The 16,305-nt window shown below is 46.7% G+C and overlaps 2 protein-coding genes across 3 annotated transcripts in view; one reads left to right on the top strand and one right to left on the bottom strand.

Moving 5' to 3' along the window:
• Nucleotides 1-6,564, top strand: part of ap4e1 (adaptor related protein complex 4 subunit epsilon 1) — a 24,966-nt gene extending 18,402 nt beyond the window's left edge. Inside the window, exons 17-21 of the mRNA XM_063196467.1 lie at nt 465-717; nt 3,325-4,179; nt 4,691-4,881; nt 5,833-5,993; nt 6,124-6,564. Of these exons, the coding sequence (XP_063052537.1) occupies nt 465-717; nt 3,325-4,179; nt 4,691-4,881; nt 5,833-5,993; nt 6,124-6,284 (1,621 nt within the window). The 3' untranslated portion in view covers nt 6,285-6,564. The remainder of the gene's footprint in view (nt 1-464; nt 718-3,324; nt 4,180-4,690; nt 4,882-5,832; nt 5,994-6,123) is intronic.
• LOC134447149 (brain aromatase) lies at nt 6,562-16,305 on the bottom strand. 2 transcript variants are annotated; one of them, XM_063196468.1, is made up of 10 exons: nt 16,215-16,305; nt 15,226-15,376; nt 14,494-14,648; nt 13,740-13,916; nt 12,918-13,032; nt 11,625-11,736; nt 11,158-11,320; nt 10,288-10,529; nt 9,569-9,794; nt 6,562-7,287 (listed from the first exon to the last, which is right to left on the bottom strand). In XM_063196468.1, the coding sequence occupies exons 1-10, from the start codon at nt 16,303-16,305 to the stop codon at nt 6,992-6,994; spliced, it is 1,728 nt and encodes a 575-aa protein (XP_063052538.1). In that variant the 3' UTR covers nt 6,562-6,991. The 2 variants fall into 2 exon arrangements, with proteins under 2 accessions (XP_063052538.1, XP_063052540.1); XM_063196470.1 differs by lacking the exon at nt 6,562-7,287 and having other exon boundaries at nt 9,531-9,794.

Raw genomic sequence — 16,305 nt, 5'->3', positions numbered from 1 at the left:
TAAAATATAATACACTAATAGTATATTTGACAATACTACACTTAGCACATTACTTTTAAAATACAAATATACTTAAAATACATTTAAAATACAATACACTAACAGTATATTTTATAAAACTATATTTAAGTACATAACTTTAATAATACAAATTATTTTAAAATATATTTAAAATACACTAAACTATAAGTATATTTTTAAATACCATACTTAAGTACTGTACTTGATAAATAGAGTGTACTTAAAATATACTTTCAGAAAATTAAATATATTTAAAGTACACTTAAGTACACATTTTTTTGACCTGGGAAGGGTAGCGTGAGCAATACAACAGCATATTGAAATTGGCTGAAGTGGTCCTTTAACACTGAAACTTATTTTTTCAATGTGGTAGCATGACCCCCCCCCCCCACCCCCAAACACACACACACACACACCTGACTAACCCATCTCTCCCTGTGCAGGTCCCTGAGGCTGGACGGGGTGAAGCGGGTGTGGAGTAGAGATGGCTACCTGCCCCAGCGGCAGGAGCCCCCTCCAGAGGAGCCCTCTGCCCCCCAGGACACCGGCGCCCCTGCACCTCCCCTGTCTCCCCAGGAGGGCGGCGCTCTAACACCGTCTCCCGCTGCCGAGCCCTCAGAGGAGGAACGCGACAGGCAGCAGCTGGCCTCCTCTCTCTTCCAGGGTCTCAGCTCCTCCAGCGACTCCACGTGCCTGGTAAGAGGAACTTCTGCTTTTTTTTCTTTTCCTTCTTTCTTTTTTTTGGGGGAGGGACTTTTCAAGCCTTTATTTTTGTTGATATGAGACAGGAGAGTGAAGGTTGTGACAGGAAGCGAGTTTGGAGAGAGACGTGGAAGGGTCGGGAATCGAACCCGGGTCGGGAATAGAACCCGGGTCGGGAATAGAACCCGGGTCGGCCGCCCTACCAGGGACAAGCGCCCTGACGATTAACGTCACAGTAGGGCCGAGGACCTTCTGCTTTTGGACATGGGGTTGACGGTGTTAGATAACACTGACATTCTGGGGATGGCTTTCTGGGCGTTGGGGACATAGATAATTATGTATGGACAGGTTGCGTATGAAGGCCGGTTCATTCACTTGAGTTGATTTAACAGGTCCTTCACTCCTCCAGCGACTCCACGTGTCTGGGATGCATTTCCCAAAAGAGAAGTTGTTAGTCTGTTAGCAACTTCGGTAGTTGCCAATGGGAAAATGCATTGAAAACAACAAAGTAGCTAATGTAGTAAGCAACTTTGGTTTTGAGAAATGCACCCCTGGTGAGGGGACCATGGGTCTGGGGATCTGGGATGGGTGGGGGTTTACAATCACAGTCTGGGGATGTAGGAGTGGGGGTGGTTGTGATGGTGGCATGGGAATATATTAGACACTATGAGATGGGAGGGACCCTCATGCAAGGGTTATGAAGCAGGAGGTAAGGGTCTTGTTGCACTCTAGATGTTTCGAAAAATAAGTAGGTGCGTGGACCCAAAAAAGTAAAGTACAAAGTTGGACCAGGTTCGCACACTAAACAAGACACTAAGGTCAAGGACAAGGAGTTATTTTATTTTTGCCAGTGCTGGGTAGAGCAGACGTTTTAAGCTGTTGCCATCATCAGTGCTCACAATGAGGATTATGAAGCAGGCAATCACTGGACCAGGGGATGGTGTGGGGTTCTATACGAGAAGGCATCCTGGGGGTGAAGGGTGAAGGGAAGGGTCAGAGCGCATCATATTAACTGTGCATCAACAAATGTGTAGACTCAGCCTGTGTGGAGCAACGGTTTTGGGCAACGCTACGATAAGATTTTATTTCGACAGTTTCTCACTCACTACCACACTTTTATGAGGAGTACAATCAGCAATAAACAATTTTGCTCAGTCAATCATTTTATTGGAAAATTATGAGCCAATCTTGTCGTTGCCCAGCAACACTGCTCAAAAATTGCCCAGTGTATCATCACCACCTTTAGGGAGAGTATTGACATCCATCTTGTTTAACTTGCTTGGCTCCTTAAGCAGGTCTTGTAGTGGAAGCAGATCCTCAAGTAAAGAGGGGAATTAGCGGAGGCTCTTATCTAAAGTGATGTGAAGTGGCAGGCCTATGGTCAGATCAATGGCACAGCTAACCCGTATGGCAAACCTTTTGGGCATTAACAGTACAGTACTACAGCCAGAGCAGGTATTCATGGGGAGTTCGGCCAACACAAATCATGGGTTCAGTGCCCATTTCAAGAGGCAGATTAACAACAGTATTGAAAAGGTTCTAGTATGCTGTTAGCTGACACCCATTACACAATACATACTTATTTTTTATGATTGTGTTAGGTTCAAACCCTTAACATTTGTAAATATGAAACACCTGAAATGAAAGACACAGAGAATCCTTAATTAAGTTTCAAACCGGCTTGGAGAGCGGATGGGGAGAACCGTCAGCTACCATTTTCCCCACTCGTTCTAAACGATGTAATAGCCATAAGTCATATTTATTGAAGGATTTTCCCTGATAACAATTATCTCTATCCGCTAAGGGGAAAAGGGGGCGTACCCGGATAGAGATTAATTCATTCACACACACACACACACACACACAAACACACGAACACACTAGCCAGGCTGCGCCCTCCTAGTGACGCAACACCTTCGGCGGCGCTGCAGATCGAATCTCGATTGCAAGTCTATGATAATCAGGCAAGGAACACACAGGCCTTGGCCTGCCATGTGGAGATGCAACTCTGTTGTGTTTGGGCATTCCATTGTTCTGGTACAGATAAAGTCCTCGCACAGTCCAGTAATCTTCTGCTTAGCCTTGAACCGGAATTCTTGAATGCGAAAGGGCACATTTGTGCCACGGCAACATGTTTGCTCTCATATAGAATAAAATACAGTTCCAACAGATTTTATGCTTACACTTCTTGTTTTAAGTTATCAGTGGAAGAGCACAACACTGCTACTTTACGGTTTCGTCATTTTATTTTTTGGTGTGCTGACATTTTGGCACTAGTAGGCGTTCATCGGAATTTCGCATGAATGTACAGTATAAAGTGTTCACATTAATGATGTAGTTATTGGGTGGGACTCCCCATTGGGTGTCCCATGATGCACTTGTTTATGTAAAAAGCTTTTCACTTTTGGTATGGTTACTCTGATGAAGGCATAGTGTCGGAACGTCAGCACGCCAAAGAATGAAGTGGGGAAATCGTAAAGTAGCAGTGTTGCGCTCCTCCTCTGACAACTTAAGACTGGAGTAACATGAACTTTCAAGTACTCCAGGATCAACGGACCCTCGCAAAGCTTTGATAAACAAGTACATTTCTTGTTTCACCAGATGGGAAAACCAGACCCCCCTCCCCCTCAGCGCTTCAGGAAAAAACGCTCAACCGCTCCCGACTCCGCCTCCTCCTCCTCAGGCTCCTCCCACTCCACACGAGACCCTTCCAACCACTTCCTGTACGGCAGCCTATCAGAAGAGGGCCCGGCCTCTCCGCTCATGCTTGCACAGAGCTCTGCAACACCACACACCCACCACCAGCACCACCCTCGCGCTCACTCCAATGGGACCCACGCACAGCACGACACCCTTGTCAATCCTCCAGCAGCAACCAATGGGGTGAGCGCTGAGGTCGGCGGCCATGCAGAAGGCCCTCCCCCCTCTCTCGTGACAGCCAATGACGCGTCGTCGACACCTCTGCGAGAAGTGGGCGGCTGGTCGTCGCTGATGGGCGGGATGGAGATGGTGGTGCCGCTGTGCTCTCAAACCCCTCCCCCTATAGACTCTGGCCAGAGCAGCGCGGAGGAGGAGGACGACGAGGAGGACGCCACCTCAGAACCCCCGACGCAACCCGTCCCTGCGTCTGTCCCGCTCCCTGTGCCTGTCCCCGTCCCCACCGAACTGAATGACCTCCCCGTGACCTCTGAGCCAGAGCTGAGTGACCTCTCGTCGGGCCTGGACACCATGGTTCCCCCGGAGCTGCGGGAGCTGCCTCGCTCTGAGGTGACCCCACTGGGCTCGGACCAGAGGCTGTGTGTGCGCTGCTGCCGGCTGCAGAGAGAGGACGCGGTGATACTGCTGCTGCTGCTGTCATCAACATCATCATCACCATCATCATCATCATCATCATCTAGTGCCTCTGCCGCCGCCCTGCTGGACATCTGTGTGGAACTGCAGTGCCAGCAACTCAAGGTGCGCTACTGCGCTTAGTACACACAGGCTAAGCACATCCATGTACATAAAAATGTCTTCAAACTACAGATACACATACATCTTAAACACATACACATACATCTTATACACAAATACACAAACTTCATGCACATGCACATACACACAAACACACACACCTATAGCACACCTATGGCATTTTGCCCCACTATTTGTGTGTGTGTGTGTGTGTGTGTGTGTGTGTGTGTGTGTGTGTGTGTGTGTGTGTGTGTGTGTGTGTGTGTGTGTGTGTGTGTGTGTGTGTGTGTGTGTGTGTGTGTGTGTGTGTGTGTGTGTGTGTGTGTGTGTGTGTGTGTGTGTGTGAATGCACATGTGTGCTTGCGTGCAATTCTTAGATATCGTCTGTATGTACATATGAGATTGTGTGTGTGTGTGTGTGTGTGTGTGTGTGTGCAAGTGACATTTTGTTAGTGTGTGCTTGTTATGTGATAGTGTATTTATTGTGTGTGTGTGTGTGTGTGTGTGTACGCAGGTGGCCAGCCTGAGAGGGAATGCTATAGAGCTGCTGCCATCCCAGGGCTCGAGTGTGTGTTGGTACACACTGCTGATGGAGGAACCCCACACACAAGTGACGGTGTCAGGCTCCATCACCTACAGAGAGGAGGCGGGACACACACACACTCTCCACCTCAGCACTAAACTGTCCCTCGTAGACTTTCTCAGGTAAGGCAGTTATTTATCGGACTAAGGCCGCTTACACGTATGTGGGTTTTTAGTTTTTTTTAAAGTGACTTTAATTGTCAGTTTATATTTTTTATCCTTGGTTAGTTTACATGACGCATGGGTGAAAGACACAAACTAGGATGGAATCATATAATATTAAATCATAAAGCCAAAATGAAGAAATTGAATAGATCTCCCTGGCCAATGAACGCAATAACACTATATCCATTAAAATCTGTTCAGAAAGGTTTGTCGCCATAAAGTGCCTGTTTTTTTTTATTTTGTTGTTTTTGTTCCTTTCGATGGAAAATCATGAGTAAAAATAGTGGTATTAAATCAAGGGTCCTGTGTTCCCTGAAGTCTTCATTTGCATTATATTTTGTGCCTTTGCGTTGTGCCATGTGATTACCATGGTAAAACATGCAAGCAAACTCTAAAATCAAGCTCTGTTGCATTGATTTTTGTCCTTCTGTTGTTGCCATAGTAAGTTGTGTTGGTTCCTTTTCCCTTGTGATGAGTGCCGGTAACAGTGTTGTGCTGATTCCTCTTCCTCTAAGAATGCATAACTGTGTTGTGTTCATTCTTGTTTCCCTCGGGACATGTTACGGTGCTGCATTGATCCTTGTCTCTCCCCCCCCCCCCATCATTAATGTGTATTAGTGTGTAACGGTGTTCCCTGTCCCCCTTCCGTGTTCCGCTGTGTGTAACGGTGTTCCCTGTCCCCCTTCCATCATGTGTACCAGTGTGTATCCGTGTTCCCTGTCCCCCTTCATTAATACCAGTGTGTAACAGTGTTCCCTGTCCCCCTTCCTTCATGTGTACCAGTGTGTAACGGTGTTCCCTGTCCCCCTTCATTAATGTATACCAGTGTGTAACGTGTTCCCTGTCCCCCTTCCATCATGTGTACCAGTGTGTAACGTGTTCCCTGTCCCCCACCCCATGTGTCCCCAGGCCGCTGCAGCTGTCTACAGAGGAGTATGGCCGTCTCTGGCTCTCCATCTCCCAGGACGTCAAGCAGAACCTGCAGCTGGCCCAGCCCCACCAGGACCCCCTCCGCACCTCACTCACCCTGCTCAGAGACACACTGCACCTCCACATAGTGGACATCATAGGTAAGACACACATCACACACACACACACACACACACACACACACACAAATATACACACCACACACGCTTTTTTGTTTGTTTGTTCCTTTGTGTATTGTATTTATTTATTGATGTGTGTGTTTGTCTACAGGATCGGAGGGCATCGTGGCATGTCAGCTGCTGAAGGGGCCGATGTGCCTGCTGCACTGTCGTGTCCATGGGGAGGCGCTAGCGGTCTGGCTGCGCTCAGAGGCACCCGGCCTGCCAGACTGCCTGCTCTACCACTGCCAACGGGCCCTACAGGAGCACTGAGCAGGGATACACACACACACACACACACACACACACACACACACACACACACACACACACACACACACACACACACACACACACACACACACACACACACACACACACACACACACAGCCCTTCATGAGAACTGAGGGGACACGGACACAATATCCCTGCACTGAGGAATGGACACACACACACGCACATGCATACATTCATATTTACATACAGTACATACGTACACTACACACATACACACACACACACACACACACACACACACACACACACACACACACACACACACACACACACACACACACACACACACACACACACACACACACACACGTACATACATCATGCAGCAGCAACAGCACTACAGTCTTAAAGGAACCACATTCAACAAAGTTCTTGAAACTTGAGGGATCTCGTGAAGCAGGTTATTCTACTGTATACTGGGGAGTATCATTCAGCAGTGATGGGGACAGTTTCCGGTTCCTCTTCCATATTGAAGAGCAGCTCTAACAGTACTGCACCCAGTAGAGCAGAGTAGGGGCACCAGCATTTGGACTTTGCTGATATCCGGAAGAAGTGTGAATACGCTGTGAGGATTACCAAGTGCACTCAATACATGTGAGTCTGTGTACATAATGTGAATGTGTATGTGTGTGTTGTCACAGATTGATCATTTGAGAATAAGTGTGTTTGCAAGTATCACTGGCTAAATGCTGTGTAGTGAAGGAAGACTTGGCCGATGTACGACTGCTACACATACACACACACACACACACACACACACACGTTTATAAAGCAGGAGGACTGAGCAACGGTGGAGTCTGTTAACTTTTGTGTGCTGTGCTCTTCTAACACAAGCCCGGGCCTGACTGTGGCTAGGAAGAAGTCTATGTGTTACTGTTCTATTGTGTGATGACTTTGAATACTTTGGTGTGTGTGTGTGTGTGTGTGTGTGTGTGTGTGTGTGTGTGTGTGTGTGTGTGTGTGTGTGTGTGTGTGTGTGTGTGTGTGTGTGTGTGTGTGTGTGTGTGTGTGTGTGTGTGTGTGTGTGTGTGTGTGTGTGTGTGTGTGAGATGTGTGTGTGGTGTGTGTGTTTGAGAGACCCCATAGTGTTTACAAAAAGGCGTGTGCACACACACACAGTATAGCATGGTGTCTCTACAGCACTCCTCCATTCCCCTGGTCTGCAGCCTTGCTGAGTTTAGCTTGAAGTTCTGCTGTCACCCATCTCGCACTAAAGGACAACTTTATTAGAAATGTAAATGATTGTAAATAGTTTGCAATAATTTTATTTGATCTATGCAGTTTTTCTTTTTTTAATGTTTAACCAGTATTTTGTTGTCCATCCATTGCTGAAAGGTTGGTGAAATGTATTTTTGTATTAAATAGCTAACAAGGAGAAGAAGCCTTTGGCCTTTAAAAGTTACTTTGAGCTGGTGTGATGAGATGTGTGACGTCTTGATGTGTGGCAAACAAGCTGTCTCTCTTCTGGCCCCCAGTGGCGAGGATGGGCCATTGCAGACTAACAGTGTGCACCTTCCTTCTGTTCAGCCTATGGCTCCTGGGCTTGTGGCAGATCTTTTGCCTGAGATAAAAAAAAAAGTGTGCCACTTGATGGCAGTGTAATTTGATGGCCCCCAGTGTCTGCTATGCCCCCTTGGCCTCAGTGGGTATCCATCTAATATCCCCTTTATCCCAAGTTTCCCCAATGCCCCTAAAGACCCAGACTGGACAATGTCTCATCCCTTATATCTCGGACACCTCAAATGTCCCTCGTCTCCCATGATCCTACAAGCTTACCCTTATCCCCATGTCCTCCTTATTCCCAACACCCCTGTTTCTACCATGGTCTCCCATATCCTATGTTCTTCAGTTCTCCTATGTCCTAATGTCCCTATGCCTCCCAGTGCCCCATCCTCTTAAGTCTCGTAGCTCCTGCCTACTTGTAAGTCTACTGTGTCCCCTACCATTGGTTCTTTCCCATGACTCATTTCTCATATATACCCAATTTCCCTGTACCAATAATGACTTTGTTTCTGCTAAACCCAGAATGGGTCATTGTCTTGGGGATTCATGGGGTAAAGTAGATGGGTGCGCACAGGTGAGGAGCACCGGTATAAAATGTACAGCTGGTGCGTAGTACCAGTAAGAGAACAGGTTTAATGTTGGCACAAAACCCACATTTGAAAAAAATAAGGTCTGCTATTTGAGTAGAAAACACATACAACCATACTATGCCATTTGAGACAAGTGTCCTCCTATGAAGAGACACTCGAAATAGTCATGCAGCGATGTGGATCTGTAATGCACATGTTTATTTTGTTTATTTGTTTGTTGTTTGTTTGCGGATATGTGTGTGTGGAGAGTGGGGGGTAACACCGGTGAGAAACGAAAGCTACTTTCACCCCTGCCTATGTCCCTTGTGTCCCTGCCGTGCGAATAATGGCCGTGTCCTACAGTATGCCACAAATGCCTCCAACGAACAGGCCTGATGTCTTCATTCAGTGTTGTGTTCACTAATGTCACAAATAACAAGAGAAGGGCTTTAAAACTGAGCTTTTATTTTGTTTTGTTTGAAATGACACTTCATTAACTAATTGCACCATCAAACCAATAAAGCCAAGTGGAGAAGGACGCCTAGACTGCTGTGTTGTTTGTGCTTAATAATACTGATGATGACTTGCTTTATCTCTTGTGCAATGCTATTGTAGCCTATACATATTAAAGACGATACCATAACTGTACTATTCAGCTGCTGTGCTGCTGAGACTAAAAGTAAAACTGAAACAGTAATTTGCAGTGAATACAAGAAAAAAATCAAGATCCAAGGTTTTTAGTGATTTCAGTCTGTCGACGGCATACTGTAAGTGCTTAGTGTGTGTTTGAAAACATGGTAATTAGATGATGTTTTTCTAAATAGCATCACCTGAGGAGAGGTGTGTGTATGGTACGGTGCAAGGTTCTTGGAGTGAGAGATTGTTGTACGGTAGTATTTGTAGTATTGGTCTACTATTTCTGTTTTGAATAATAGCTGGCCCCTAGACAGTAGTCCAGGGTTCTGGACCGGGTGTAGCAAGAGGTCTCTGTCTGTTTGTCTGGGGTCTTGTTGTGTGTGTGGTTAAAAATCATTCTTGTCCTCTACGCACTGTACGTAGTGTGTGTGTGTGCCCTAGGTACTGTAAAGTGTGTGTGTGTGTGTGTGTGTGTGTGTGTGTGTGTGTGTGTGTGTGTGTGTGTGTCTTCAATCACGCCCGCTCCTCCTTGCCATGTGTGCTGGCTCTCTTGCGTGGTATGAAGTACATGGCGAGCGCGTTGCCCTGCTCCTCCACCGGGTGGTGTGACAGGTTGTCCGTGTGGCGGAGGGTGGCCAGCGTGCGTCCCTGGTGGGGGGAGGGGCTGAAGCGTGACAGCAGCGCCACCAGAACCGCCTTCAGCATCACCATGGCGATGTGCTTGCCCACGCAGCCGCGTGGCCCGCAGCCAAACGGCTGGAAGTAGCGCTTCGGCACCTGCAGCGTCACCGAGCACAACACAAACGGCCAGGGGTAAGTCACCATGACTACCAACTCGAATTAGTGTGGGATGCGCAGAAAAGTCTGAAGATGGCCAGACAGCTGAAAGGAAACTTAAATTATGAATCAATTTACTATGGAGCAGAGTGTGTGGCACATTGATTATTTTTAATGATGTGCCGGATAAAGCACAATGCAAAGAGAGGCTACAAGTCATAGGCGTGCACAGGTAGGGATGGGGTGATGCTAAAGCACCTGCCTCTTTGCCCTACTGAACAAAAAAATGCCCCTTATAAAAGTGTTTTGGAAATTTGCATGCCGCAATGTACTGTTGTACAAGTTGACAAGAAATGCTTGAAGTTTAAAAATGTTTAAATGGTCTGATATGATGGAGCCTCTGTAGCCTAAAGAAGCTCCACATGCCCCCACCCAGTCTTTAAATGTCTGCACGCCACTGTGTGTGTGTGTCTGCCAGTGAAGAAATACTCACATTCCCAGCAAAATTCTCCAGGTTGAATTCATGAGGTTTCAGGAAGAACTCAGAGTGGTGCATCAGCCCAATGTTCAGAATGATATTTGTCCCTCTGGCCACCTTGTAGCCATCGATGACGTCATCTTCCTGCGCCCTCCTCATGATGAAGTCGACGGCGGGGTGGAAACGTAGCGACTCATTGATGAAGCTCTCCAGAGTGGGCAGGCTCTGCATGTCCGAGTTCTGCACCTCCCTTTCACCTGGGAAACCCCATATTGAGTGGCAAGAGATACTATCAGCTGTTAAGTATAATGAAGCACATATCTGCTGATTCACATTCATTTAGGTCAAGTAATCATCCATGTCTGGCCAATGGTGAAGCACATGGTTTACCTGAGATATTAAGATGAGGTGTTTCTGTCCAAAGGAAAGACCAAAGACCTAAAAGAGGTTAATGGCTGATGCCACCTCATCTCACCTACGACTAACCATCTCACCTATGGCAGGGTCCATCTCACCTATAATTACCCATCTCATCCCTGAACAAATCCCCTGGATGAAATTAATGTGAGGATATTGCAAGATGAGGCTATCCATTTCACCTACAGTTAGGGGGCTCTGGGGGTCCTCCCCAAGAAAAATGTGTTTCTTAGATGCAAGTTCATACATTTTAATGCATTTTAAGACGTCAGTCCAGCGTTAGGCGTGACAGACCAGCCCAGCTACGGTCATGGTATGTTGGAGTCCAGCTGATTTGCCATCACATCCATCTCATCCATCTCACCTTCAGTAACAGATGCCAACTAGCAGAGCTCAACGTAGGTCGTTCACAACCCTCCATCCTGAAGCCTCATACAGAATCAGTATCGCTGAGCTGAACCCTCTCACCTAAGGCGGAGTCCATCTCTTGGATGATCTGTTCGTCCACGGCAGGGTTCTGCTTGAGCAGCATGAGCATGAAGAAGAGGCTGACTGAGAGGGTGTCAGGGGCCGCAATCACCATCTCCAACACACACTGCCTCACATCCACTGCATTCAGCTCACCACGGTTCTGAAACACACACGTGCACACACACACACGTGCACACACACACACGTGCACACACACACACACACACACACACACACACACACACACACACACACACACACACACACACACACACACACACACACACACACACACACACACACACACACACACACACACACACACAGTCATTATAGGCCCCAATCACCATTTCCACCTCCAATAGACACACAAATGACATACATAACATACATACATGACATACATAATGGTTGTTAACAGTTGTGAGAACCTAACTGATGGTATAAGAGGAAATAAAACACACCTGAGCAAATATGAGGTCTGTTGCAAAGTCATGCTCCTCCGGCTTCTCAGACTCTGCAATCAGCCTTCGCTTCTCCTCCACAAGCAACTCTATAGCATCCTGCAGTTCCTGGCTGATCACACACACACACACACACACACACACACACACACACACACACACACACACACACACACACACACACACACACACACACACACACACACACACACTGGACTTAGCACACACACTGGACTTAAAGTGATACTTACCCATTTTTGGAAATAAGCTTATTTTACACCTCACCTTGAGTTAAATAATAGGGTTTTACCGTTCTCCTGTACTTTCAACCGTTTTCGGGGTATGACAGTGCAAATTTTACCTCCATGCTAGCAGTTAACATTGAGTCCTATGAGACCAGCTCGCGGCTGACTGGTCTCATAGGACTCAATGTTAACTGTTAGCTTGGAGGTAAAATTTGCACTACCATACCCTGAGAACAGTTGAAAGTACAGGAGAACGGTAAAACCCTATTATTTAACTCAAGGGGAGGTGTAAAATAAGCTTATTTCCAAAAATGGGACAGTATCACTTCAACGTTGATCAGCCCCTTAGCTTTTTTAAATGTATCTTTATGAAACTGTCCTTTTATGCTCTGCCCTAGCTAACCTATCCCCTTTTTTCTACATGATGCTCAGGTTTTAGATCTTACTGATTGTGACTTTCTCTTTTTTTGTCAAGTGGTCTTTGTATTTGTCCTATGTCCTCAAGTATGTCTGGCTGTGTGTTCTAAGTTTGGAAGATTCTTTCAAGTCCTCCTACTTGTCCAGCACTTTGGACAGCTACCTCTGTTGTATTTTAAAGTGATTTATTAATAAAACTGATTTGATTTGACTTGTCTGAACACACACTGGTATTGAGGTTCATGCGTACACACACATACACACACACGCACACATTCACACACTTACACGAACACATGCACATAATATGGAATTTCACTCTAAACACACACACACACACACACACACACACACACACACACACACACACACACACACACACACACACACACACACACACACACACACACACACACACACACACACACACACCAAATTTCACACACACACACACATGCACACACGCACACACTCTGATTTGCTGTGCCCCATACATTAGGTCAAGCAGACTTCGTAGGGTGCAATAGAACTAGCCTGGCGACACCATCCTATGTACTCCATCCACACAAAGATCTTGGCTCCGACAGAGTCAACTGGGCTTTCGCTCAGGCTACAGTAGAACAGTTCTCACGCAGCATGCTTGTGCTTCCTCCAGCTCCAGTCCATCTTGAAGAAGATGTCTGGCTTGATCAGCACAGCCTGCCAGCTGTCAAAGTAGCTGTTGATCTTCACCACCAGCTCCCGCTCTGCAGGCCAATATGAGGGAGATAAGACAGGGAGGGGAAGCCAGCATTTCATTTACATGAGATTTAATTGTTTTGTCCTTTCACGCATAGTCTTGCCTCTTTTCCACTGCTGGTTGAAAAGATTGAGCTGTGTCGTGCCTATTTGAAAAGCAAAAAGTGGCGGCTGAGTGGTGCTGTGTGGAGCTGTAGGCCTGCAACAAAACCGACAGTGGAAAAGAGGCATATGTGTATTACACAGCGTTTATTTGAACAAATTTTTATTCTAGTAGAAAAGCGTGACCTTGGCCCGCGATGCCATTGTCAAAAAAAAATGGCCCGGGTTCAAACTTGATTGCCGACCCCTGACTTCTTGAGTGTATTTGATATACTGTATATTGTAAGTGTTGAATTAACACTGCATTTTTAAAAAAATATTGTGTAGCTACGCAGCGGGTGTCTGCCTGGTCTCCTCACCGGGGGGCAAGCGCTATTCAGACATATCACTATTCAGACATACCGCTATTCAGACACCAGATATGCCGTAGGGTTAGGGTCAGGGTTAGGGTTAGGGTAACTGTATGCACTCTCCCTAAACTGAAAAAAACTGATCAACGTAGCACAAACCACAGAAATGGCAAAATTTGGTGGGAAACGTCCTGCTATTCAGACAATAGACGTCAATGTCTGAATAGTGGCATGTCAGAATAGCGCCATGTAACCCTCCTCACCGTTGAGAGGCACGCCTAGGAAGAGGCGATTGGAGACGTCCAGTATGATGCAGCGCAGCAGGTTCAGCACATCCACGTGTCCCGCGGGGCCAGTAAAGGCGGACAGCTGATCCAAACCCTTACAGGTGGCACTCACACACACGGCCACCGTCCTCTGAAGCCCCGGACCTGACAGGGCTGCAATACAGACAAACACACATACGTGTATACGCACGCACACGTGCACACACGCACACATTCATGCACGCACGCACGCACGCACGCACGCACGCACGCACGCACGCACGCACACACACACACACACACACACACACACACACACACACACACACACACACACACACACACACACACACACACACACACACACACACACACACACACACACACACACACACACACTATACTCTAAGCTCATGAGCTTGCCTTACTTGACTGTCCAGAGTATCAAGACTCAACTTAGACATCTCACTTAGACAACTTAGCACACACAGCCACAGAGGCGGTGGTATTATTAAAGCAGCTAGCTGGTCCCATAAGATAACAATGACAATGATAATTGCTAGCTTGGAACTAGCCGTAGCATTCCTAGACTAGGAGAATGGCTGAGAAAGATACAACTCAGGAATGTGTAAAATGAGCTTATTTGCAGAAATGATGTGGTATTGCTTTAAGTTATGTTTGAAGTTGTACATTACTGCTGCACTGTACTATAGCATACTGAGAGCTCATCATATGCCCACTGTAGGCCTACCTTTAGTGAAGTAGGTGCGGACCTTTCTCCACAGCTCAGGGTCACTGTTGAAAATGATGCCTCTCTCGTGCATGCCCAAACACTGCAGGCCTCGCTCACTGCCAAAGCGGAGGGTGTAGTTGGGGCTCCGCAGCACATGGTACACTGCAGAGGAACTGCACACAAGAGCTTTACAAGTTTATTTCTACAGTATAGCACATTTCATACACAGATGCAATTCAATATGCTTCACAAAAATAAAAGTAAAAAGAAAGGAAACATGAAAGACCAGAGCTTGACTGTTAACGGCGATTCAGTGTTGCCAGGTGAAAAATGTCAACTATATGGCAAAATTATCACTTTTATTTTTTTGTTTGTTTGTTTTGTGTGTTTTTTTGTTGGGGGGGGGGGAATGGTTGTTTTAAGGCAAGAACTCACAAAAATCGGAAATTCTTGTACATCATGGGGTTTCACATTATTGATCATACAGAGGATAAATGTATGGTACAAATACAATAATTATCATACGTCTGTCAACAGGGATGGATTATAGGCTATGCAAAAGATTAGAGCTAGGGGAAGCGGTGGCTCAGTGGGCCCCTCTGAAGAGTATCCAGGGGTTGAAAGTGTTGCATGCAGTTAGATAACTCAATTTCTAATTTCTAATTGCAAAATGTTTGGCCTATATTGCGTCTCTGCCCCGGTTGTGGCTGCATTTGTTTCTAAAAGTCGCACAAGGCCAATTTACTGCACCTGCTGAAGATGAGAGTTTCCCTCCCCTGGATCCAGACACGGGCGATGCTGCCATATCGGCAGTTGTAGTACTTGCAGGCAGCTCCGATGCCAGCATACATGAAGTGTGTGTAGGTGAGTAGAGGACCCAAGCCCAGGCAATAGTATGGCCCTACATGAGAGGATACACTCTCAGAATTATGCATGCACGCTCGCACACACATGCACACACACACACACACATACATACACGCGTGTGCGCACGCGCGTACACACACACGCACGCACGCACGCACGCACACACACACACACACACGCACGCACACACACACACACACACACACACACGCGCACACACACACACACGCAAGAAGGCCCACCGACAGCTTTGGCTGGGCCCAGGACAAAGGGCCCCTTCTCAATACATACAGTACAATGTAATAGGGTCCCCCCCCCCCCCCAACCCCCCAACTTTCCTCTGCCCAGGACAGCTGAGCTCCCCCCTGCCCACCGGCCTACACACACACACACACCTGACCCTGAAATGTGGGCACACACACACACAGACACACACACCAGAATCTGAAATGCACACACAATCGTCACTCAGGGCCAAACATCTCTGGCTGACACACAACAACTACTCATTTAAACACACACAGACATCACAGAGTATCACTAGTAGACGAACGCATACATTTACACACACACACACACACACACACACACTGTGCTGCATCCACACACTTAAGTAACACAATACAGTGCAGTGCGCACACTAGTACTTTAGCTTAGCTCAAGGCTCACGTTCTAACAAACTGAAGCATTAGTCAAGGGGTTGCAGTAGAGTATAGAGGCAATACAATAACTCAATGCACAGTACCTATTAACTAATATGCCAGTACAGCTTAGAAAAAACTATAATAAGGACACTGCCATTCTTCATCCGAATTAGAAAACTGAAATAGCAGTTCTGGCCTGACACCATATAATCTTGTTGGAGAGCTCACCTGGTATTGAGGACTCTGTGGACATGCACTGCCAGCAGACAACCAGTAGACAGAACAGAATCGTCAACGTCACCATGATGGCAGATGACAT

Source organism: Engraulis encrasicolus, chromosome 4 (genome assembly GCF_034702125.1).
Source record: "Engraulis encrasicolus isolate BLACKSEA-1 chromosome 4, IST_EnEncr_1.0, whole genome shotgun sequence".
NCBI lineage: Eukaryota > Metazoa > Chordata > Actinopteri > Clupeiformes > Engraulidae > Engraulis > Engraulis encrasicolus.
This window is presented reverse-complemented; position numbering and strand designations above follow the sequence as displayed.